Source organism: Cariama cristata, unplaced genomic scaffold, assembly GCF_000690535.1.
Source record: "Cariama cristata isolate BGI_N322 unplaced genomic scaffold, ASM69053v1 scaffold19345, whole genome shotgun sequence".
Classification (NCBI taxonomy): Eukaryota; Metazoa; Chordata; class Aves; order Cariamiformes; family Cariamidae; genus Cariama; species Cariama cristata.
In genome coordinates, this window is record NW_009619501.1 from 18989 (window position 1) to 43412 (window position 24424).

At 41.6% G+C, this 24424-nt stretch overlaps 1 protein-coding gene across 1 annotated transcript in view; it reads right to left on the minus strand.

Moving 5' to 3' along the window:
* PHACTR2 (phosphatase and actin regulator 2) overlaps positions 1-23198 on the minus strand; it is a gene marked incomplete at its 5' end in the record, with an annotated part of 36905 nt that extends 13707 nt beyond the window's left edge. Inside the window, 6 exons of the mRNA XM_009701283.1 lie at positions 2009-2165; positions 4119-4318; positions 5563-6109; positions 9669-9908; positions 20005-20163; positions 23118-23198. Coding sequence (XP_009699585.1) covers positions 2009-2165; positions 4119-4318; positions 5563-6109; positions 9669-9908; positions 20005-20163; positions 23118-23198 — 1384 coding nt within the window. The remainder of the gene's footprint in view (positions 1-2008; positions 2166-4118; positions 4319-5562; positions 6110-9668; positions 9909-20004; positions 20164-23117) is intronic.
* Positions 23199-24424: the final 1226 nt, after the last annotated feature.

Genomic DNA, 24424 nt, shown 5'->3' on the forward strand with positions numbered 1-24424 from the left:
CTCATATGGCTGTGCTATTCTTTTGCCAGCAGAGGTATTCAACAACACGGGTAATTTCCAGACAAGTTATAATAACTGCGCATGTAACCACATGTTTTAAAAGGTGTACTATTGCCACTCAAACACTAAGTAACTAATACTTGCACAATATTACAGAAATTGTACCAGCAAATTTAAATTCCTCATTTACAGGTATAATTTTATAAAAGAATTCATAAACCTTTTTTGTTCCCAGTCACCATCATTGTGATAAATTGTGCAATCATAAGATTGTTCTCAGATATTTTGAATGCAAATCCTTTTTTTTAAAAAAAAAAATTTGTACATCAAATCAGTGAGTAATGCACGTGTACAATACAATATGTACAATACAATTGGGAGCTTTAATTGAAACTTAATTTTATTTAGTTACCTATATATACCAACTGCCATTAAAAAAACCCCAAACTCTGAGATACTAATTTTCTGGTTTGTATAGTGGAGAACATGGCTGATGTTGTCTCTATGTTTACTAAACGAGTTCACTTGCTCACTTGAGAAAAGGAGCAGTAAAATTTATTTTGCCGATGTGTTAAAGAGCGCTGCCTCTGTCCAGCAAACCTCACACAGTTCACTACGGATTATCTTCAGCCTCATGAAACCCATCCGATTCAAACTGTGCTTGGACTTTTAGATTTGGCGGGGGGTTTCCCCGAGGTGACCAGCCCTGCTGTAGGAAGTCCATGGCTGGGACCTGACCCGACCTTGCCCGAGCTGTAGGCACAGCTTTCCCATCAGACCTCAATGTCGCCCAGCACTGCCCACCACACCAGGAATTTTTAAGGAACTGGTGTCAAACTTGGTTGTGATTTCAGGCATGAGCACAGCCCTGACATGCACGGACATTGTCTCCTGCCACCAAAGCAGAGCTGTGCGGGGAGCAGGGCAGCTTTCTGCAGTTCAGGCCCCTGAGGGAGCACCGACAAGCGGGATGTGATCACCGGAGCTGGGATTTGGTCAGGAAAGCAGGGATAACAACCACACTGCTTTATTAGTAGAAGAAGAATGAGCCTTGGGCTCTACACAATAGATGTATCACTCTTATGGTTAAGGGATGAAATAACTGACCTAGCCAGCCACTTGGTTCACAGGGCAACTTAGTTCATCTTCCGAGTGCTGATGCAGGGCTACCATACTCTGTACTGGAGCGGTACCCAATACCTGGGCTACCCAATATCTGGAAATCTCCAACAAACACACAACATCCTCCAAATCTGTCTGGACAACATTTCTGGGCACAAGAGAAACAAGGACAGGTCTGGGAAAATCCAGACATGTTGCAGTCTATTCTCAGAGACCACGAAAGCCAAAATTAACATTGATGAGAATTTTTTTTAAAAAAGCTCATAAAAATGCAAGTGAAAGTTAAGTCTTTTTTTATGCAATGTTCTGAAGTCCAGGAAGATAAAGTAACATATATCCCATAGCAGTTAAACAGCATGAGAGAGACATGCCTCAGAGGTGGGCACAGTAGAATACTGAGCTACAAAGTCAGCCTCCCTCCATTTCTTTTGCCAGAACCAGCACATGAAGAATGAAGGAGTTGGAGAGCAGGAGGAGGATGGGGAGGGCCAGAGGGACGAACATACACAGTCATGCTCTGTGTGTCAGGAACTCCATCCAAGATGGGTACATACAGGTGCAAGTCCCTGATAACCAATCTGAGAAATTATTATGGAGTCACTCATCCTCTTTCTCTTTTTTCTTTTTTTTTTTTTTAAACCAAACAACCCCAAACCAGCCAAGCTCTCAGATTTGTTTCTTGCAGAAAAAAAGGGCATTATTGACATTTTAAAGTTATGTGAGAAATAAGGAAGAAAACTAACACTACTAGGAAGAAAATTAACTCTATCCCAGCCAAAACCAGGACGACCACATGTTGGGCTATATTTAAAATGTGAACCTAGTGTTCTCGATTCTCTTCCTCCACCTCCACCCAGTGAAACCACATTTACCCTGTGACTGATACCTCACTAGCTTCGTTCCAATCTGATGTCTGATTTCCTGCCTCTCCTCTTCGGATGTACGCTGCAAGATGTTTTTGTCTTCTAATTCCTTCTTAGATGGTCTGTTGCCAAGTTTGATAGCAAGAGTATCCCTACGACGAATTTTACTTGCCAAAGAGCCTGAGGAAAGAAGGAGGAGGGTAGATTTAGTTCATTCATGCTTAGGTTACAGACACAAACTCTGAGTAAGAACTTTAATACCTCCCCAAAGCGGCCTTGTTCCCATATGCAGGAGAGAAATTTTAATTAACATCAAAAGAAAAATAGTTTTAGCTCAGTTCACAACAATAAAAAGCTGAAAGGCTCAGATGAAAAAGCTACCAGCCAAATTGAGAGAGGAGTTTCACAAACATCACTTGTCATCTGTGAAGTGATACGATAAAAATGACAAATCTACACTCAAGTGTCTTTGAAGTCTGATACATTACAGGTTGGTTTATTTATCTACTTAGTATATTTAGCAACCTGCTGCTCTTTTTCTTCAGCCTTAAATGGTTTAGTCTCGTTCTGTCATCATTTCTCTCATTCTTTCAATTTTTTTTCCAATCAAATACCACTTAGTTCTTGTATAGTGCCTTTCATCTTTAACAGATTCGCAAGTTAAAACAAAACCTACAGCGTCGAAAAGTGCTCTGAGTGCTTGTAAAGTAACCTAGGCAGGAACCCTCATGCACTGAAACAATCTGTTCATCCATAAAACAGATATAGTAGGGACAAGGACCACGCAATTCTGTCACCGTTAGCTCCAGTCAGCTGTAGAAGGAAGGGTATTTTTCACAGCCTTTTGTCCTTCCCTCGTCTCTTGATATTCTGACCGAGGGGGCTACATATGTCCTAGGTTGGCAGATTTTCACCCTGTAAGGCAGTTTGGTAAGACCACAGGCTCCCAGCTCACTTCTCATAAGACACAGTGCTGCTGTCTGAATACACGAGGTTTTGGTTGCTGCCACTTTGGATCATACCCAAACCAAATGTAGAACTGCAGAAGACTTCAGCCTCTTGAGCTACCTGGCACTTCACCTTCTGCTGCACCAGTGGCCAAGGGGAAAAAAAACCCAAAAATGTTCAGTTTCCCTCACCTCCCTTCGGTACCTAGCACTTTCAGGTTCAGGCCTTCTTCATAGTGAAGCACCTCCTCCTGAATGGCTGTGGGCAAGGCTCTCAAGCCATGGTTCGATGGACATTTTCTTCTGACACAAGGCTACCCTGCAGGTGGTAGAAGCAGGGCTTCCCTCCTCTCTAACCCTGATAGCCTGTTGCTCCCACCTTCTTTGTCCCAACAAAGGTGCAGCCATCAGATTAGCTGGATCATGGAACCGATTCTACTGAAAATCAGCTCAACAACAGCTACCGCTACAAAAATCAACACGAGCGCTGGCCTAAGGGAAGAATGAACAGCTGGGAGCAAGGATTAGGCAGAAGGTGGGCAGCACAAGCCCCTTCAGCACTTCTGACTTCTGCCAAATTAGGGTGATGATATAGTCATGACCCCAGATGAAATTTCAAAGCTGTGAACTTAGACATAATCCACCGTGATCGGCTCTGTCTGCTAAAGTGCTCCAATGCTTAAAATATCATCCTGATCAAAGAGGAACACATGATTTTCAGACAGTGAAGCTGCTGACTGATGGGCTTCCTCTGTGGTCCACCACAGCCTGTTATTCCCACAAGAAACTCTGGCACCTCTAGTGCAATTCAGTTGAAAGCCACACTGATGTTTTGAGGGTAGAGGTTCATGCCATGGGCAAGTCAAATCAATGGCTTGCTGACGTCCTAACATGGAGGCCTTGTTCCATCCTCACGTTCTTCTGAACCAACCTGTTCCTCCCACCTCCACTCCCATCTGTGCAACGCTTGATCTGCTCTCACCATTGCACAGGCCCCAGCAGGGTTCTGATCATAACTGTCTGGGAGAAGCGGGACACTCATTTCTCAGTAGTGGTAAAATACTAAATCATCTAAAACCATCCCAAGCAGACACACCTCTCTTTACTTTGCTCTAGCACGGGTCAGGCATGCTCACATAATGCAATATGCAAAAAGTAGCCTGCAACTTCTCGGCCGGATGCTTACTTTCAGCACTTGTGTTATCATCATCATCATCTTCATCATCATCGGTGTACAGTATCGGCCCATCAGAGTCTGAGTCGCTGCTGTGGCTCTCTCTGCTACTTTCGCTCTCAGGAAGGGCAGCAGCATCAGAAGCCTCCCCCACCGGTTCAGAGTATGCCTGGTCAGGTGCCTCCACTTCTTGGTCTTCTTTGGTAGCCAAGCTGTTAATTCATACGCAGACGTGGTGCCACGTTAATGCAAGCAGCACAGAATGCAAATGGGACAGACTGTATAAGCAAGTATGACATTAAAAGTTCTGTTGTTCAATGAACTTCTTTCTAAAAAACATACATATATAAAACATATATAAAGTACGCAGATGTGTATGCGGATCTGTCAGGAAAACAGACGCAAACAATCTGGAATGACATGCTGCAAAGCCTGTATAAAGAAAAATCCTAATTCATTTTTATTTCCTGTGGGATGGGACCAACACTACATAAAAGCTACTAAGAAGAGAAAAACGGCTCATAAAATTGGGGGTGAGAGGAGCAAGTTGGAGAGTGGATGCAAGTGCAAAGCTTCCTGTTCTGGAAGCCTAAGTCTATTTATTGTAAATCCAGTTTTACTGCTGTTGAGTCCAAAATGTTCATGCCCATCACTGATGAACATGGAAATCAGCAGCAGAGTGCATTTCGCCTGGGGAAAATCTTTATGTGAAAGAAGACTAGAGCAAGGGGAGAAGCAGCACAGGAATGTAATGCTGGCACAGGTGTTCCAGCAAGAATTTAAAGGAAAGTCTCTAGGCCACTGGCATCTAGACTAAACCCTCTTGGGTCGTTAGGAAAGATGCTGGTTCTCATGGCAGGGAAAAGACAGATTAATAAGCCAGTTCCTTTTTTGCTGCCAACTATTTTGCTTGAAAAATGTAATTATGACCTTTCTCTTGACTATATTTTGTAGTATCTGAAACTTAGAGAAGTTATTAGGCAGTGACAGACCAAACACCTACCAAGCGCAGCCTGAAACTGTCATTTTCAAGTGCACAAGTGAATTCAGCTATTAAATGGAGAGCTTTGGCAGTGAGATATTTGACGATATCCACAAAAAAAGTAACTCCCCCTTACAATTCAGCATCATTTCTTGTTTGCCTTTATGAGAGAGTAATAGGAGTGTTACCAGCTACTAGCTGAACTGCTGACCGCAGGGCTGACATTAAGCCACGCAATGACTTAGGAAGCAGGTTATGGGCGATGACTTTCTGGGGAAACGTGTGGCACTGCAGGTGAACGGCTCAAAGGCAATGGCAAGGAACAAACTGTGCTGGGATGCAATGCAAACTATTCCCAGTCAGCAGAAGAAACAGAAGAGATCCCCGTGTGCCTACAGTGTCCCTTGGGCAAAGAACCGCGGCTTCCTCGGCTGTGGGTCTTACCACTCACCCATGACAACCATACCTTCTTACCTTTTTGTGTCTCCTCCACTAGCATCTGGACTGCTGTCTAGGGCCGTACTGCTCGGGCTCTCGTCCGTGCCATGCTCAGTCTGGAGAAGAGGTTTAGTAACCAATGCGGGGACGGCCGACCCTGCCACACAGCCGTCTGAGATGTCCTGGGCATCTGAGGGGACAACAGGCTGACCAGCTGCAGCAGGAAAAGGAGGTGGAGGTGGAGGTGGTGGAGGGGCAGCGGTGGGAGGAGGGGGGACAACGAGCTTGCTCGGTTGGTCTGCGTCCTCCGTTTCGGAAATTACTATGGAAGGTTGCTCAGGTTCGGGTTTTTCTGCCTTCACTTCCAACCTGTTGGCTGTGACACCTGAGGGGGAAGAAGCAGCCCCATCCGGTGCTGTTCGTGGGGCTGACTGTTTCCCAGGTTTTTTCTTGCCCCTGGGAGTCCCTGATGTGCCCGATTTGCTGGAAGTCTCCTTAGAGGCTTTGGGATGAGATGATGTGGACGAAGGAGATGGTGATGAAGACTTGGAGACTGGTGGTTTTTTTGCATGAGAAGAACTAGCTAAAATAAGAAAAGAAAAAGTGTTTTACAGTCTTGCAACTATGATTTTTGCATTGTTCTTTTGGCAAGGATTGATGTGTGCTGATTTTTAAAAAATGAAAAAATTACACTTGACACTTCTACAATCCTTCACCTATATGCTTGAGCTGAGTAAACGTTGCAGTTCAAATTTCACCTTTGAGGTGGGAAAAACTGAAACGATGAATACTTGCCCAAGAGCAGTGGAGGGGATCAACATTACAAGTGGGTCAGAGTTTGATTCTCGCATTCTGCACTGGCCCATTACCACTTGCATGGACATCACCTAAAAAATCCATTACTTATTCCAAACGTGTTTAGTGTCCTATTTAAAAAAATTGCTACCAGACAGAGAAAAATGCCTGATCATTTCTATTATGTGAATTTTTGGTCTGAGCACTAGGAGAACACCATGATTTTCCTTACGCTTTTCAATGAACACCTCAGGACCATTATGGGTATCAGTCAATTACCTTTCATAATGGTATCGCAAGCGCTGTGCTCCCAGTTAATGGCAAGCAGCAGCCTTGGGGGACAGCAAAACAAGATGTAATTTCAAGTTCAGCTGGGTATGTTCAGAAAACAGAGGCAGCAATCACCGATCTCACTCTGCACAAATGACGTCCAGAAGGGAGGAGGCATTGAAGGGCCTTCTGGAGGTCTTTGTCTTATCAGTGACCAACTCAGGTAGCCTTGAAAACATAGTGAAACAAGGTTTTGACCCTAGCTGTACAAGCTGGCCAGTGATGCTGCTGTTTAATCCTGTGACACTTACCATCTTGAAGCCTATATGTATAATGCCCAAGTTTGCAAGAGATTTCAGCTAGCCTGCCTGCCCATGTGCATTCCAGCCACACTGCTGATCGCTGTGTTGATGCACCCATCGTCTGGACTGGGAGCTTCAAACTTCTGACTTTCATTTAAAAAGCAATAAAAATGACAACCATCTTACAATTCAGTCCTTTTCATCAAAACGCATCCAACTCAAACACTTCTGCTGTAGTAAAAACACATTAAACTCCAGAGAACAAATGAAAGCATTATAAAGCTACACAGCAGCCTTGCAGCTAAGCTTAACGAGTAAAATAGAAAGCTCTAACAGAAATCTGCTGAAAGGCCTACTTTACTTATAAACATTTAAATAAAAATAAAACCCCAGCAGATTAGGATAGAACCAAAATACAGATACTGGCCATAACAAGGTCACAGTATAAAAATAGCTCTCACAGTGAGACTGTTCTCAGTCTCAAAGAAAATGGCAAATAATTCAAAAGACACATTATACCGTTCTCTTCTGTAGCTGAGTGTTATGGTTTATAAACATTGAGAGTGCTGTGAGGCTTTCAGTACATCTGGCAAAACCCACAGAAACTTCAGGCAAATCACTGTCCCTCTTTGTGCTGCAAGGTGACCGTACCAAACCTACAGATACTGCACTGATCAAACACACATCGAGTACAAATCACTGACTTAACTTACCAGCAAACTTCCTTGCATATTATTTAGCAGAAACCTTACTGAGTAAGTGGCTGGTAGGAAGAAAAGGCTCTGGTTCTGACCCAGCAAAGCACTTCCAACGCAGGCTGGAGGTCAAGAGAACCAGTTACATGCTTACACTTCAGAACACCAGCGTAATACAGATATACAGCCACACTACAATTGTTGCTGGGAAAATGTCAAAAGATGTTTCCATTGAAATAAAACCTGTACATTATTCTCAGAACTGTTCTGGACCCCCAATCAGATTCAGAAAGTTGACAAATTTCTCCCACAGAAAAACACCCTACACTTTCACGTGGGTCAAAAGTGCTGTTGCTACTCTTGCTTTTGATTGGGCTGGCGGACAATTTTCTCTCATGCGTCTTTTTCAGTAGAAGATTTGAATTCTGATTAAATGAAAAATTTCATAGCTGTTATTTGCCTTTTGGCACATATCCGTGCCTACGTTGTAAGTCCCCTTTTCCCAATTCCACTATTTCAGTTTGGAAACCTTCTTCGGTGCCCTCAGGAGAGCCGCCTTCTTCTTCGTGAGACTTGATCACTGGCTGCATCGTGTTCACTTTCACAGGGATCTGACAAACCTCATGTACTAATACTGCTCCCGATCAGCTCTATTTATTTAAGTATTGCCCCACTTCAAATGAATACAATGTACTTTTAATGTTGGAAGAAATCACCAGTAGAATAGGTACTATTTTATATAATGGATACATGAATATATTTTACACCCGTATGGTCTCAAGCATTGCATGACATTTCAGCAAGGCTACTAAAAGACAAATCTGGAATCTGAATGTATTTTAATTTAAGAATTCAGATACCTGAGAGCTTGTTACCAACCACTGGTACAAACATTTCCTTATGTGATGGGTTGTTTTATTTCTGAAAGGTCTGCTCTTATAAGATTCCCTCACCTAGGAAGAACTGAGATTTCCAGCTGTACGTGAAATACAAGCAGTAAATTCTGGGTTTTCAAAATGTTTATTCTTGTGGTTGTCTGATGTAGTAGGGACAGTTAATACCAAGTTAATGGATATTTTATGGCAAAGTTATTATTGTAACTCTACCAGTCTTGCAATGTTTTCAAACAGTCCTCTTCTGTGCGCTTCAAATACAAAACGTGCCAAAATGTACAAGCTACGAAGAGGTATACTTGAAGAGAAAACTGGAGGGACTGAAGGGCTTTCAAAGACTGACAGAGGACTGAAAACTCAAGGCTTGTATAAGTTTGCCAATGCATATATACAGTCCATTCATCACAATATTGCTTGTGTTCAAATTATATTTGGATGTTTTAATTTTGGTCATCGTCTAAATTACAACCGTTCAAACTCGAGTAAGTACCTTAAGAACAGCCACCTATAATCTTTAATCTAGCATCACTGCTGAATTTTGGTTTCAAAGAGTGGTGACAAATAGATTTGCTATGTGCCTGATGATTGACATTTTCCATTTCCAGTGTGTATTTAGAATCACAGCAAGCCATCAACCAGCTCAGGGAAGCTTGACCATTTCTAATGAGTTATATATTATTTTTTTTTCCAGTTAAAACAACTGCTACTCAATAGTCTTTAAAGATGTCTTCATGGTTTTATCCTTTACCTCTTTGAGATCTTGTATTCTTGTCAAATTAATTGGAATAATAGATATTTCCAGCACAAAGTTATAGCAATACCAAAGTAGTTTTGTTTTGGGGCAACTCATATGTTTGGCTTTAGAAGTCACCTTCTTCCCTGCTGATTCTTCACCAGTTCTCTGGGTCACTTTGTTGCCAGCATTCCCACTTGAACTGGGAATTGCATATCATTTCTGATGTGCTCGGTGTTGGGCATATGCTCATTAAACAGCGAAGTGATTTGTCATTGTCTAGGGTGTTTGCAGAGAGCAGAACCAGAGCTCAGCAGAAAGCTAGCTAAAAACATCCGTGGCATGCTCTTTAGTAACGCTGCTATGTACAAAGGCAGAAGTTACCGTACGACCAAGCCAAACACCCCCATGCACATGCACCCACCGTAACTGGCACTGCCTGTGCAGTACTCACCAGCTTCTCGGTTTGCACCGTGACTTGTTGGCTTGGGTGGTGGGAGAGGAGGCTGCTTAGCAGGAGCCTTTCCCTTTTTTTTAGCGTGAGGTGCTTCGTTACTGTTATGGCTGGTGGTGGTGGTGGAAGCAGCAATAGCATTTTTTGGTGGTAGTGGAGCTTTTTTAGATTTAGGCTTAGGCTTGGGTGGTGGTGGAGCATGGGATGCCGGGATTTCTGGGCAGTGATCAGTAGTGCTCTCTATGAATAAGAAAGTGAACAGAAGCCAACTGACACGGACATACGCCACGTACATTCAACAGCAAGCCTGACAACAACGACTACTTTTTGCTGCTTGAGCTCTTGGGAATCAGGAGAGATTTCTCCATCTTCTGCCTCTTACTGAAGTATTATCTCAGAAAAAAATCACTGTTGGTCTCAATTCAAGTCCTTCTCATGGAAGATTTTTGCCCAGCACTTTTCTCAGTCTCATCTATTCTAGACCTCCAAGGATCATCCTTAACATTCAGTATCCCCAGCTAGACTACTGGTTGCAAACTAAACAAGGGAAATGCCATCTACTCCTCTAACAAATTCCCTCGGCTTCCTTCCAGTCCTCTGAGATCAAGAGACTATAAAACTCAGATTCATGTGAACCTGAATGTGAACAGGGCCATTCTCTCAGCCATGGGTTCAAATATGGCTATGCAGCTGAAATTTTCCCCTGAAGCAACCCATTCTCCTAAACTGCAGACTGCTTGCTTATGGCAGCTCTATTTTGGGTGTCTTCCCCAGGGTATTTCTACTCTTCAGAAAGAGATGAAGCTAAATCAAATAGGATGTAATTTGCCATGGGAATGCTCTCCTCTCCCGCCAAGGTCTTTGGGTACTGTTACAAGACTGCAGTTTCAAGCATCAGCAGTTCCTTAGTCAATGGGAATTTGGACTGTATCTACATCGTGTCGTGCAATAGGAATGGCTCTGTAGAGTGAAAGAGGTAGCACTGAGGACCCAGTGTCCACAATGCACATTTCAGGAGATGTGACTTTGGACTAGCTTCAGGCGAGTTTTGTAGACTGTATGCCCAGTAGCGGTGGGAGCACAAGTTCCTAAATGCATCTTTTGGCTTAGTTTCATCCAAAAGAAACCTGGCTTGTGTGCTCTGCAAACCAAGGAAGGATAAGTGGGGATGACCAGGAAATTCACTTCAAAAGTGCATGCCTAATGCCAACTGTAATGTTAATGTAGGTGAGCCATTTATAGTCAACATAAAATTTTGCAACATAATCACTATGGCTGTAACCTCCTAGGTGGGAATCTTTATCTATTCAATTACACCAACTCTGGGCCCATTCTGTCTCAAGATAGCCTTCCCAAACCTTCCAGAAAAAGGGTATTATAAAACCAAGAGCATGCCATCAGAATCATATGGGCTTTATTGCACGTTACTAAAAACTACAGTGGCTGGGGAAGAAAGGAGCCAAGCAAATACTGCAAGGACTTGTAACAGCCTCTTTTATCACTCAAGAGGAAACCAACTCATTTCTTGCCGTACGTTCCTCTTAGAGCCTCACTCTTACACGTACTAAATGGTTGTCCCTGGTTCTCTTCCTTCCCATGTAAAAGATTCCCAAGAGATAAGCAGCACCTTTTCATTTTAAGATTAGTAGATGAAAAACAAATAATGTGTTGGAGAACAGCGACATTCTTCATCTCAGAAACAAAGCCTTTTCAATCTCTGTTTAAGGCTTGTTAACATGACCCTAATGCATCACCTGCAGTTATTAAAAGCAACATGCACAAGATGTCTCTTCATGAACTGAAGGAATTAACATTAACTATCCAGTGTCATCCTCCTTTATTTCCAGCCCATTATTGCTAATGTTTTGCAAGAACCATTGCACAGCAACCTTTTACAGCTTTCAAACAGATTCTTTCAAGCACAGATTCTTGTACTGCCTCTTTGTTTTCCAGAGAAAGAACTGTAGACCAAAGAAAGACTTTGGAAGAAGAAAGAAACATACATATTTGTTACATTTTGCTCTCCTCTTTTATAGCAAAAAGCATCTCCTTGTGAAATTCTACCTACCTTCATTCAAAGTTGAAAAACTGATTTAATTCTGAAAAAGCATGACATTTTAAAATTTTAATTCCATTAATAACAAACATGGCAAGAGAAGATAAGAATTTGTATTTTGAAGACCTTGAAGGACAGGATAATCAGAAGGATTTTTAAGTCTAAACAATTCTTTGATATACCTTTCACTTCTGGGTCTAGCATGCTAAAATTTTATTCACTAATAAGAAAGAATTTAAAACTTGTATACTTATACACCTTTACCGTGTTTTGTTTCCAGTCATATTAGTAGAGAAAATATTAAAAAGAGAACAATAACCTAGTACAAAGAAATACACCATTTACCATATTCTAAAATAATACAGTGCATTATTTAGAATCTCAGCCAACCTACATTAAACTATATAACTGATTAAATAATGTGTATTAGAATTTATCTTCTGATTCAGGAAAAAAGGTACAAAATATAAGGCTAAAGCTTTACTTAGTTGCAAATAAACACATCTTAGTGACAACCAATAGTGACAACCAACAAACCAATGATTTTCAAATTTTCTTTAGAGAAATAACTAAAAAACTATAAATGAAACCTCAAATTGGAACAGTTCATTCACATCAAAGTTCTTGCTTGCAGACTTCAGTTGTGATTAATACTGGCAATTTATATAACAGTGATTTTAACTGAAATACCTTGCCATCACTGCGGTATCATCTTTATCTAGGACAGCTCTTTCCATACTCTTACATACATCACACCAAAGACTGGCAGACTCTTCCTGCACAGCAGCATCCTATCTGCTCAGACAGTTATAGCTCTCATCCAGTCTTGACTGCCCCTTGAATACGTACATGCCCTCTTCTTGGCCTTTACCAATGAACCTTCTTTTTGCTCACAGCCATGAGGAAAGCTGTGGTGAAGAGGATTGCCTTTGACCATATCATCCCTCTTGGTGTCTTACTAGTTTTGTCCTTTTTATCTTTGTTAGCTTCACCTTTTTTATCTCATCAGATGTAAACCTGACTGCCCTCAGTGTCAGTCTGATCTTCCCCAAACTATTGTTTCTCATTTCCTCCTGAGATACAGATTTACACTTCCTACCTGACCAGTCCATTGTACCAGCTTTTGCCAGTGACAAGCCAAGTTTTGAAGTAGATGCTTTCCATTGCTTTTCCTCTGCTGCCCCTCAGGCTTTGCGCACATTCACTGACTGTCCTCCCTCAAATTCCCCTCTGCTGTGATGCCAAAGATGACAATTTTTAGACTGCTGGCATTGTGCTTGTTATCTTGGTCTGGTCCCTTCCTGTTTTTCAGTGCTTAACCACAGTGTCTTCTTTTTTACTGGAAGTCCATTGAAATTTATTTGTGGTTTTCTGCATTTATGTAAGACACTACAATAAATTCCTGGCATATACATAAATACTGTAGTATATAAAAATAACTAATAACGGCAACAGTGGCTTGATCTTGAACAGTGACAGGGATGGTCTGATAGCTGTAAATGGCTCGAGATACAATTATGTTGTAATTGTACCTCCCTAACATGATTCTGCTTGAATACGGACTCTTGGTCTTCATGCCTGCTCTTTCTTTTGCATCTTTTGTCAAAACAAGGAGGCATCTGAATCAGTTCAGATCCATCTATTTGTTCAAGCCAATCCCCCAGGTACCCCAGTACCAGCTGCAATGTATTTTTATTGCTGTTATTTTTCTTAGTGTAGACATCTGTTCAACATGAACTGACCTTCTAACAAAAGGTCTCCCAAAGACCATCAGATAGGAATACCTTTTATTCACTGCTGCTTTGATCAAGACATCTGCTGTAAAAGCAATCTGCCTAAAAATTACTCTTTAAATAGGACAGCAAAGCAAATGTTAATGTCCCATTAAGCATTTGGATCAATAATATGTTTATGTTTAGAATAATTTTTCCAAAGGCCAGATTTTCAAGAAAGATCACTCTGAAACCAGATTTTCTTGCCCCCAGAAATTGTGATCGAGGCCAGACTCTTAAGAAAGCTGTGTTCTCATGTAAACACCTAAATGATGGTCAGGGTTACAAAGCACTCAGTATACAACAGCTTTTCTGGGGACTCATCAAGTCTCAAAGACTTTCAGAGAGATGCCAGTGTGCCATATGCACTGGAAAATCAGATGAATTATTTTGGAAGCTAAATGTGGGACTTCTTGTAAACTCTGGACCAAATGGACCTATGAAAATCCTGGGCATAGTTTCACAAGCCATACGTGACTGGGTTGTACAATACAAGAATTTTTTCTTTACTTCTGGGAACTTCGAAGGAACTGAAGGCCAAAGCTTTTCTTCCCCAGGATTTTGTCATGCAGTACTGGTATTTTTGTTTCTACAGCTAAAGCAGTGACATGAAGCTAGCTCATGGAAAACCAGCAGTGCTGCAGCACAAGCATATAACCTACATCAATGGCAAAGTACCCTTCTCCTGGAAGACGAGCACAACTCCGCAGAGTAACACTATGTAAAATGGAAGTTGGAAATAACATACGATTTGTTGTCTTTTGTAGGATGACTCCCTGCGAAATGAAACTCAGTAAGATTTTTGAGAATCATGAGTTTCCTTTCCAGCCTATGCAGAGAGCTGTGTTTTGATTAATCAAAACTCAGGAAGCTGTCATTCAGAAACATGGGACACAGGGCAAGACAAGGTGTCTTTTGTCTCTTTTTTGGACTCATTGACTGTGCTGATGCAGGTGGTCAACTCATACAAATCCCTTCAGAAACTTTAGATTTAACCAGCTCCATTTTTTGTTCCTGCTATTGCTACTAAAATTCTGTTAAAGAAAAGACCCATTCTAATTGTTAGAAAGCTTCCTTTAATTTCCAGTCTAAATGTATTTCAAGCCACTGTTTATTCCTTTCTACTTGTGCCAGCATTGTCCTTTAGCCATGTTCTCTCCTGGCTATATACCAACTTGGTACATTCACCAAACGCACTAAGGCTCTCTCAGGCTCCATCTTGTTAGGCTGAACAAGAACAGCTGTCTTGCAATGCTTTTCGCAGCTCTCTCTGAAATTCACCTTTCTTGAAGATGGATGAGCAGATCTGTACATCTGCAGACTTCCAGATCTTTCTTACTCTATGATTTCAACAGCACCATACGCAAGAGGTCTTGTAACAGAGACAGTGTAGAAAACAGCAGAGGGGAGAAAAAGATAGGTGTAACATTTACCCTAAAGCAACCACGTTCAGATATTTTGCACTGGCTCCAAGATAAAAAGGGGAAAAAAAACCCACTGACTGTCATTTCACATTGCGAACTGTCCAACTTCTCCATAAAAAGGAAGTTCTTAAATCAAGAGAGAGTACCTAAAACATCTTCACTGTCAGCTGCATACTTTTACCATTTCTTGGTCTATGGGAGACTTGAAAAGTGAAAGGCATGGAGGCTTCTACCTTCCCTTATGCTTTCTGTATAAAGCTGTATAGCAGCTTTATAAATTAGGAGCTTTCCTCTGCCACTCAACTTTTTGGGGTGAAAGCCCATGTCTCTCAATGTCAGCCCACTGGCACAAGCCAGCCTGGCTGACTTAATGGACAGGCTCTGCCCAAATACAGCTTTATCTAGGCTAGCTTTCCTTTTAAGAAGATTTGGATTCAGCCTCATTTACATAGTTCAGGTGATGAATCAAAGATATACTATTCTTAGAAGAACCGGTTTTAGCCAGCAAATAAGTCAGCCGGAGTGAGAGATTCTTTGGGAGTCAGGCAAAAAAATCCCCTTTTATGTACGGTGCTCGTATCGATGATCTACAGAGCTCAGGAGTGGAGGAAGGCAGCTAGGCACACAAGAGGGAAGAAATTCTGTCTTGTCTCTCACAGTGAGTGGTCTGCAGGATTAGACTTCTGAGAGAAAGCAGGCTCTTGTCTGAGACTCTGGAGGATTAGGGTTACTATCTTAAATTCAACAAGTTTTGTTCCACTTTGGGGAAATAAAGCAAAGACCTCTGAGAAAAGGAACCTAGAAAATCTGACTGTGAAGAACATTCCTTCGTAGACAAACTAAAGCAGTGCTCAGCAATGATGCATGCTTGTAAGACCAGAGCTTGTGTCTCCAACCTTCTTTTTTTGGCTACTCATGAGAAAAACAAAAGATTAAATTCAATGGCAGATTTAAGGGAGAGCAGACAAAGTATAGAGGAAAGAACCTCTGAACCCAACATACCAAGACCTAGAACCTTCGCCAGCTCTCATATCAGAGTTATCCTGTCGGGAAAAGACATTGTGCGCATGTGTCCCATGAATTCATTTGGAAACAGGACTACAAACTGTTTCCTTCACTAAAGGACATGAGAAAACCTTAGAGGATCAATCTGCCATAAATGGCAAAGGAACATTTCAGAAGCTTATGCTCCATGTCACCCACAACACCCACAGCACCCGCAACAGAGCTCTGGCTTCTTGCAATGCAGTTATTTATCAAAGCAGCATCTAACACACCTGACTGATGGCATGCAAAAGGAAACTTACTACTTTTTTCCAGACAGTATCTTGCTAATGGTTACTGAGCCTTTGACTTCCTCAAGCCCAAGCTAACAATGAAATATGGAAGTATCTACCAGAATCATGAAAAGATTTAGCTTGTTATGATAAAAATGAGTAAGACCTAAGTTTACAAACTGAATTCAGATACAAACCCAGGGTTCTCTGGTACATCTGTGTGCCAGGGACATCCTGGGAGGGTGGAAAGGAGAAAAGCAGCTCTGACACAGTACCAGGAGGTTTTACAATGTGCGGGATGCACACTGCGTCAGCATGCTATGTCCCTATACCTAGGGAGGCAAACAGTGACAATTTTGACACCTATTCTACTGATGTGGCTTTTGGTCTTCTCCAACATTGCCGTAGCAGGCAGGAGGCAGAGAGACTCCGTGGATCCCCTTTGCAATGCTCATATCCCACCTGGAACCTGGAGCACTGGGGTCTGCTGGGGCTATGACAGCCAAGTGCCACGGGTCCGCAGCCCTGGCATGGTGGATGGTACGGCTCAGTCTGCTGCCCAGACAACCAGGGTGTACTTTGACATGCTGCCTGTCTACTCGCCGCTCTGTATCCCTTCCAAGGCGCTCAAAGGGAATGGCTACGGTTTAGCTCTTTATTTTCTGCAAAAGCTGCTAGTAATTTTTTCCTAGTCAAAACAAACCAAAACAATTCAGAACTCAACCCAGTACAAACATAATGTGAATAAATGATCTAGGAAAAAGATTTCTCCGATTTCTCATCTGCAAAGCTTTATCCATCAATTACCTGTTTTATGTAAAACTGTCGCCAGCTTATTATCCTGCCATAAAGGAGAAATCTCCTTAAAACACCCACTCGGATGACTGACATCTCATCGTTACTACAAACAGCAACAGTTACACTATTAAATTGCCAAAGGGAACTTTTTCACGAAATACGAAAGGCACCTGTGAGCTGACAGGCACCAGATGGGTACATGGTTTATGGAACTGCCTGACAGCACAGGGAACAGCTTTCAGGGGTCATCTTCCTCACTCACTTCTGCTTAACTCCTCTTCACATTGCATGGCTGAGCCTATTGTTTGCCCTACCGATACTGTATTTCCATGGCTCGTGCTGAAACAACTTTTTTCCTTTCGCTTCTTTTAACTCCTAACATAATCCACATTCTACCACGCATTGCTGCCAACTCTCACCATATTATCACAATGTGCCTGTATCACTTGTTCTTTTTAAGCTTCTAGCTCCAGCAGCCATCATCATATTTATATGAGAAGGCCATTTTCAAGACCCACTTGAACAAGAGAGCAAGGAAAGACCATCACCAGTTCATAAAAGCATTTTAAAATAACCTCATGACTTTCAGGGGCTGAGATGCAATTTTTGGAACATTTTGATTCAGCCAGAGTTGGAACTGCAGCACACCATGCTACTCAACAGCAAAAAAACTTCAGGTCTTATGAACATGGAAAGTGTATGTAACTTCCTTCAAGATTTACACATAAGAGTTCATGATTCTAAAAAGCCTACCATTAACCTCACTAAAGATGAACTCCTTGCATCTATTACTCCTGACTGTCCACTAGCTAGCATTTCCCTATCTCAGTTCCCATGACGGAGCGTTGTGATCTGACACACCAGCAAGTTTTATGGTCTGAGCAGAAGGCAGTGAGCCAGGTATTCCTGCTTCAGCTCTGATTTTGATGCTCTGTGAGCATTAGCAAACCTCCATTCTGTGGTTGTGAACTCCTCGCTCTGCCCGTGGGTGTGGGTGTAATCCATACCTACTGCATCTGCCATAAAAAATCACCGAGGATTAATCTGTCAAGTGAGCTGCGTCTGTGAGATCCAGCGGGCCTTTCTCTTCCACTGAGTTCAACAGACTGGCTCACATTCTTGCTTAATGTGCTAAAAGGTAAAGAATAACTGAAATGTGTTCACAATGACTATCCAGTGAGTTGCACCGGATTTGCGCTGTGTAACACCGTTGCTGATGTGTGGAACTGACCCTTAACACCTTTTTTTGGGCAGACTATTCCTCTGCAATACATCTATCTTGTTCCTTTTCAGGGGACTCAAGATGTTTACGTGTAGAAGAACTTCATGTTTAGATGTAAGAGGAAAGTACACTTGAAGTGTTTCACATCTTCTGTATGGTCACATTGACATTCTATGATGCCTGGAATACCAAGTTTGTTCATTTTTTGTCTTCCTTCTCCCTCTTCCATACATACTTCATTTTCTGAGAGCGACTGCAGTGATAGCTATATGTTCTTCTGTACTGAGCCTACTTCCTTATGGCAATCATTTTTAATTTCTCCCTGTAAGGTCAACACAATATATAGGGAGTGCAGAGTGTAACGATGTGTTTGAAATCGATACCGAACCTTTCCTGCTTCATTGGAGTTCTACCTTCTGCAAAGTCAGCTAGAGGGGATTTCAACATAGTTAGAAATCTGTATGTCTAAAAAAACCCTGTACCTTAGGAAAACTTCCAAGACCTGACAGTTCCAAAAGGCTGTATTTAGGGATGCATAAAATAATAAGTGGTCTGATCTAACCCCAAAGTTAACCTGAAACATTTTAAAGGAGTTTTCCATGGCTTTTATAACTCTTTTCCCCTGACCCAAAACACATCTGGTTCTAGTTGGCACCAAAAGACAGACATATTTAAATGTCATGAAAAAGGCTAATCTTGTATTTCTGTCTTGTTGGGAGACAGGAAGTACTAGAAATCTCATAAGAAAGGCAGTTCTCCTTGGACATTCAGCCACTTTTTACATAGTCAAGAGATTTACATAGCTCAGAGAAGAATACAAATTTTTGTGTTAGCAGAACTGACCCTCTCAACCTCCAGAGGCTCATTCGTCACTAGGTAGAGGTTACTAGAAGACGCTGGAAAGGCTGCTCACTCTAACAGCCATCCATGAAGTTCTTGATCTTTTGTATCCTTGCTTTTTCCTCTAGGAAAATCCAACAAATGCAATAGTATTTAAGAACACTTTTTGACAGGGAAAAGAAGTGGTGCATTATTCAAGATGCTACAGAAAGAAAATAAAAATGGTCCGTATCCTGTGATTCCACATTAATCTTTACTTTTCCCTTACTCAAACTCTTGTTACCAAGGTAGACCTGAGTAAAGGTAACAAAATTAATATGGACTCTGGAACTGCCAAACATTTCACAGTATTTACTGCAATTCATCTATAGAAAACACTATAGTCATAAAGTACATTTTCCATAGATGGCCTAGGTTCAGTTTGTGGTAGTTATACAGCCCCCTGAATATTTCTGAAGAGCTGGACTGCAAGTGTTTAAGATTTAATGAAAACCAATAGGAATGAGTTGCTGAAGTTACTTTCAATATGATACACAGTTTTTAACTGGCTTAAACACTTTTGAACATTCAACCCATGAGCCACTTCTACAATTATATGGCAAGGTGATGCATATGTACTTAGTGTCTTCTTTCACAAAAGGAAAACCTGAAACCAAATCTTACCCATGGCTACAAGGAAAGGGTCACATTGAATTTAGACACTGAACATCCCTGCACGCATTTTCATGCTCAGACCATGCTTTTCTTTATGACCCTACTATATCCACAGTAAAAGGCATGCCTACCAGTGACGAAATACTGACGTCTCACAAGTCTTATCTTCTCGGCAGGTTCTGCTGGCATGCTTGTGGCAGAACAGAACTCACAGCATGTATTGGTGCTAATGGAAGAACATGTTAATGTTTTAAGTAGGTGAAAAACAATATGTGAAGTATGTGTTCATTTACCTTTTTGGTCTTCTTTTTTGCCTTCCAATGCTGATGCTTTCTCTGATAAAGTACCACTATCTTCACTGGTTTTTACCACATTTTCTTCCTGTATGCTTTCTTCACCAATGGCTACTGTGTGTCCATTTGAAGTTTCAAAATTTACCGTTACGTCACCATCTGAAATGAAAATCAAAAAGCTATTGCCTAGTTTAACGGCTTCCTTTTGACAATCTATTGACAACACATAGCATCCCTCTGCTTTCAAGTTTCCATGGAAGCAAAGCAGGAAGACTTACTGAAATGTGAAACGTCAGGCTGCAGATGTGCTCTGCAAAGTAATTCTGTAAAGGAACTTGATGGGTTTCCACATTCGTTGGGTGGACATCTGTGTAGCAGCGGGCCTGGAAGCGCACGCAGGTTTTCAGCTCCAGCTTTGTGTCTGTACAGATTAGCATCCCGTTCTCTCCCCTCTTGCATCTTGGTTTACACAGCAAAGAAGTGTGTGCATTGATCACAATGGAACTGCAACGTGGTCCAACATGCCCCAAATCTGGATAATTAGAGGGCAGAGTTGCAGGACTATTGTGGTGCACCCCAGTAGGTAAAGCAGCCAGGAATTCAGGCAGAAGTTCTCAGAATATGTGTGCCCAGTTAATGAATAAAATAGGTCACAAAGTCATTATCCAGTCTTAAGAACCAAGGCGAAGTCTTCCTGTATCATGTATCTTACCATTATTAAATTTTGCATGTCAAATTCTTTCCCAGCTCTGATATTTTATTCACTTACCCAGACCACCTCAGCTATGAGGTTTCTTCTAATCCTGCAACACATTCTTTCTCTTCCCTATTTGTCTCTATATTCCTGAAAAATGCTACATGCTTTTGCTGGCTGACAGCTTTCTCTCTTCCCTTATTTACTGATTTCTGTTCTCTGTCCCATGCATTTTAAAATTGTTGTTGATTTTCTTCTCTGGTCATTTCTAAGGCTTGTAATCCTTATTTTGCTCACACCCCACCTGCAGTTCACATAGATGATTGGTTTCCTTCTGCAGGATTCTCTTGCTGTCCATCTACCTGCTGTCTCTTCTGGTTCCTCCTGTTGATTCTTCATTAATTGTGGTAATTCCACTCTCCTGTTCTCCTCCTCTGCCTTGCTGTGTGCTATCAGACCTGGATGTTTGGTACTTCCCTGGTTTTAACACAGTGACACAGCCTCTCTCTTACCACTTTGGGTGCTCCATGGGTTAAGCTGATGGCTTCATTCTCCCCACACACCAACTTCAACTTGATGTGTAAAAATTAAGTGCTGCCTTCTTAACCTCGTCTCATTCACTATAGCTGACAGTTGCACAAGGCTTCCTTCTTACCTTACCACAACACTCAGTTTCTTCAGCTTCTCTCTTCCAGATATTCGTAAATCCATTCTCTCTTCTCTGCATCCACATGTGGCATGCCCACCTCCTACTCATGTCACAGTTCTGCAAACACCTCCTGCCTCCAAGTGGCATTTGCCACTTTCCGCTTCATTCTTCTTCATCCCATGTGAAACATTGTCACTTTTACACTTTTCTTACCTCTCACATTTCAAGAGTCCATGTGATTTCCTCATCTAGCTTTTACCTCCATAGTCATTCCTCCTAACTTCCTTCACACTGCTCAACCACCATCTTTCCTATATCTCCATTTTTAGCACCTTCAAACCAATCCTATATTCTTTCAAAATGCTCCTTAAAAATTACAATTTTCATCAGACATGAAGCACAACATGAAGAAGGCAACACAGACTGGATTGACAGAGAAAGGAGAGAAAATTGTTCATCTTTATGTCCTTTTCTCATATTGCTCAATCTCCATCAGGGATCCCAAGTCCCATCCCCTTTTTAGAATAGAGGGTCAAGGACACTGATGACCAAAGCATATATACTTTTAGCACAAATGATAGTATTTACGTTCAGACTGTAACCAACCTGACACGTTAACACATTTCATTAACTGTTCCAGCAGCCTAAATGCAATTCACAACCATCAATGGACAAAGTCAGGCAGCTCCCCAGAAAAGTGCATAGCAAAAAATGTTAACAAAGTCACAGTTGGACAAACTGAGGTATGGAGAGTTTACATGTCTTGTTTTAAGTCAAAGACAGTGGCAGAGACAAGTTCATAAGGCAGCTATACTGAATGTCATAGTCTGCTAATTAGCAAAACACTGTAAAGACAAGTGATGTCACACGTCAACAAACAAGCCGTTTACTTCTAAATATCAATGTGTACAATACGAACCATACACATTGATGCTTTCATGATTCTTCAGCTCAGGCAGAGTAATGCAATTTCTAGGAGAAAAATATTTTTGGAAATCATGGAGGAGTTAAGACTCCTTGATAAAATGACAAATGGTTTGATTTTAAGCTACAGAAAAGTATTTTACTCACTTGACTTTTCTTTGATCTAGATTTATAGAAGATCAAGAATATTAGAAAGACTACCACCAGAAACACAATCAGATGTACCACAGAGGTGTTAACCATGGTTTACTCAGGCTTTTTGAAACACAAATTCTGGTTAATACCAGTTACTAAACCTTACAGCATTGTGAAACAAGTGGTGTCTTCCCCACAGTTTTATGTTTGTGACATTTGTGAATGTGGTTGGTGTGACAGTGGTGGGATTTGTATGATCCCAACACTGGTACTTTTTGATACCTGAAATGGATGCTATTGATTTGCTAGGGGTCCCAAAGCCTCTAATTTTTTCAGCCAAAATGTCTCATATTATATTCCAGTTGCTTTAGACAGCAGACCTTGACTGAAAAAATAAAAGTTAATCACTAACTCAAAAAAATTCTGGCAAACAATAAGCAGGAACCACAGCAGTCATATTATTTACAGGGCGCATCAAAATACTTCAGGATATGACCAGAAGCCAGATGGTGTACCTATGGCAGGAGCAGTTACAGAACACAAATCTCTCAACTCCAGCTTTAGTTCTGTTGTCTACTGGCCAAAATTACCTCTCACATTCCTCGGCTTTCTCTCCTCATACCTATTTATACTACATGGAAACAATGCAATACTGGCTTTATCATCCATGTTTAGCACTTAGGAGCTAAATTCTAGTTAATGTGTTATCACCTTGCTCAGGCATTTCCTTCAGCACTCCCCTTCTTATCAGCTCCTCTCTGCTTTGTCTTGTCGAAATCTTCCTTTCCAACACTAAAGAAAAAGCAGAGTTAAGAATAGGTTTATTCTCATACTGCCGATGCTTGTGAAAAAATGTAGAAAAATATTTTTATTTTATAGAAGCCCTGAGAAATCTTGTTTCCTCTGATTCTGCAGGAGAAGTGGTCTGGGTTTTCATGGACACACTCTGAAAATATTGTCCCACTATTTCAGGCACAGAAGGTAGGGGATTCACATGATCCAGTATCTTTAGCTGAGAGAGGCTCCATGAGGATTCTTCTACAGCTGATGGAAAAAGCTAATTCCAGAGTGAAACTGAACTCATCCTAGCATAGGCATTTAACATGTAAAAGCACCTCTTCCCCATTGACTGGGTTGACTACCTCAGCTGGAGATACCTCCTTCTGCTTTGTACATGTTTTGAGGTGGGAGAGGCAAGTCCTGCTCAGAGCAAGCAACTCACAGAGTAGCCTTTGTGACATACAAACTATTTGAAATGGAAAAAAAAACCACCCTTAAACAGAAGCTAGAAAGTTGTGTTCTAAAAGGGAATAACACCCTCATCCAGGCTGGTTGGCTTTCATGGAAAAAAATAGAGCATTCTGGGTTTAGGTTAAAAAAAGCACACAACACACACAAACAAAGACTGTGACATGAAGCATTTTAATTATTATGTTTACTTCCCATGGGAAAAATGCTAAACAGTTTTACAGGGAAAAGTATTCACAGATGGCAAAATAGAATAGCTCCCCACTGCACCCCAAGCCCAAACCAATATAATTTGTGTCAGTGATCTGGGAGGCCGCTGTAATGATCTGTGGAACCGTGGTCCATGGTCCATAGAACGTGAGCATCACTTGTAAAATCCTGTCTTCACTGTTAGGAAAAGTTAATCTCCCATCCTGATTCTGTTTATATATGGACATCGAAACCCAAGTGATGTCTGGAGCTCAAGCTGAGGGCATGTGGCAAAGCTTCAGCCACGCTAGACTTCATCTTGTTAATGCTATGGGATAGGGTTATTTATCTCATCGAATAATTCACTCTCTAGGGCCAGTCTAATTGTTGTATGCAGATTAAACACTGCAAGAACTATTGTCAGTCTCACTTGCGCCAGCCCAGTTGGAGGGAACAGCCATATGGTGAAGTGATGGCTCCTGTAAAGGCACGGAGAGGGGCAGTTTGGCTCTTCGGAGAAAGTTACGCTCCGGGCACAGCAAAACGTCTTTCCCCACAGCAAGTAACTCCAGCTGCCACCT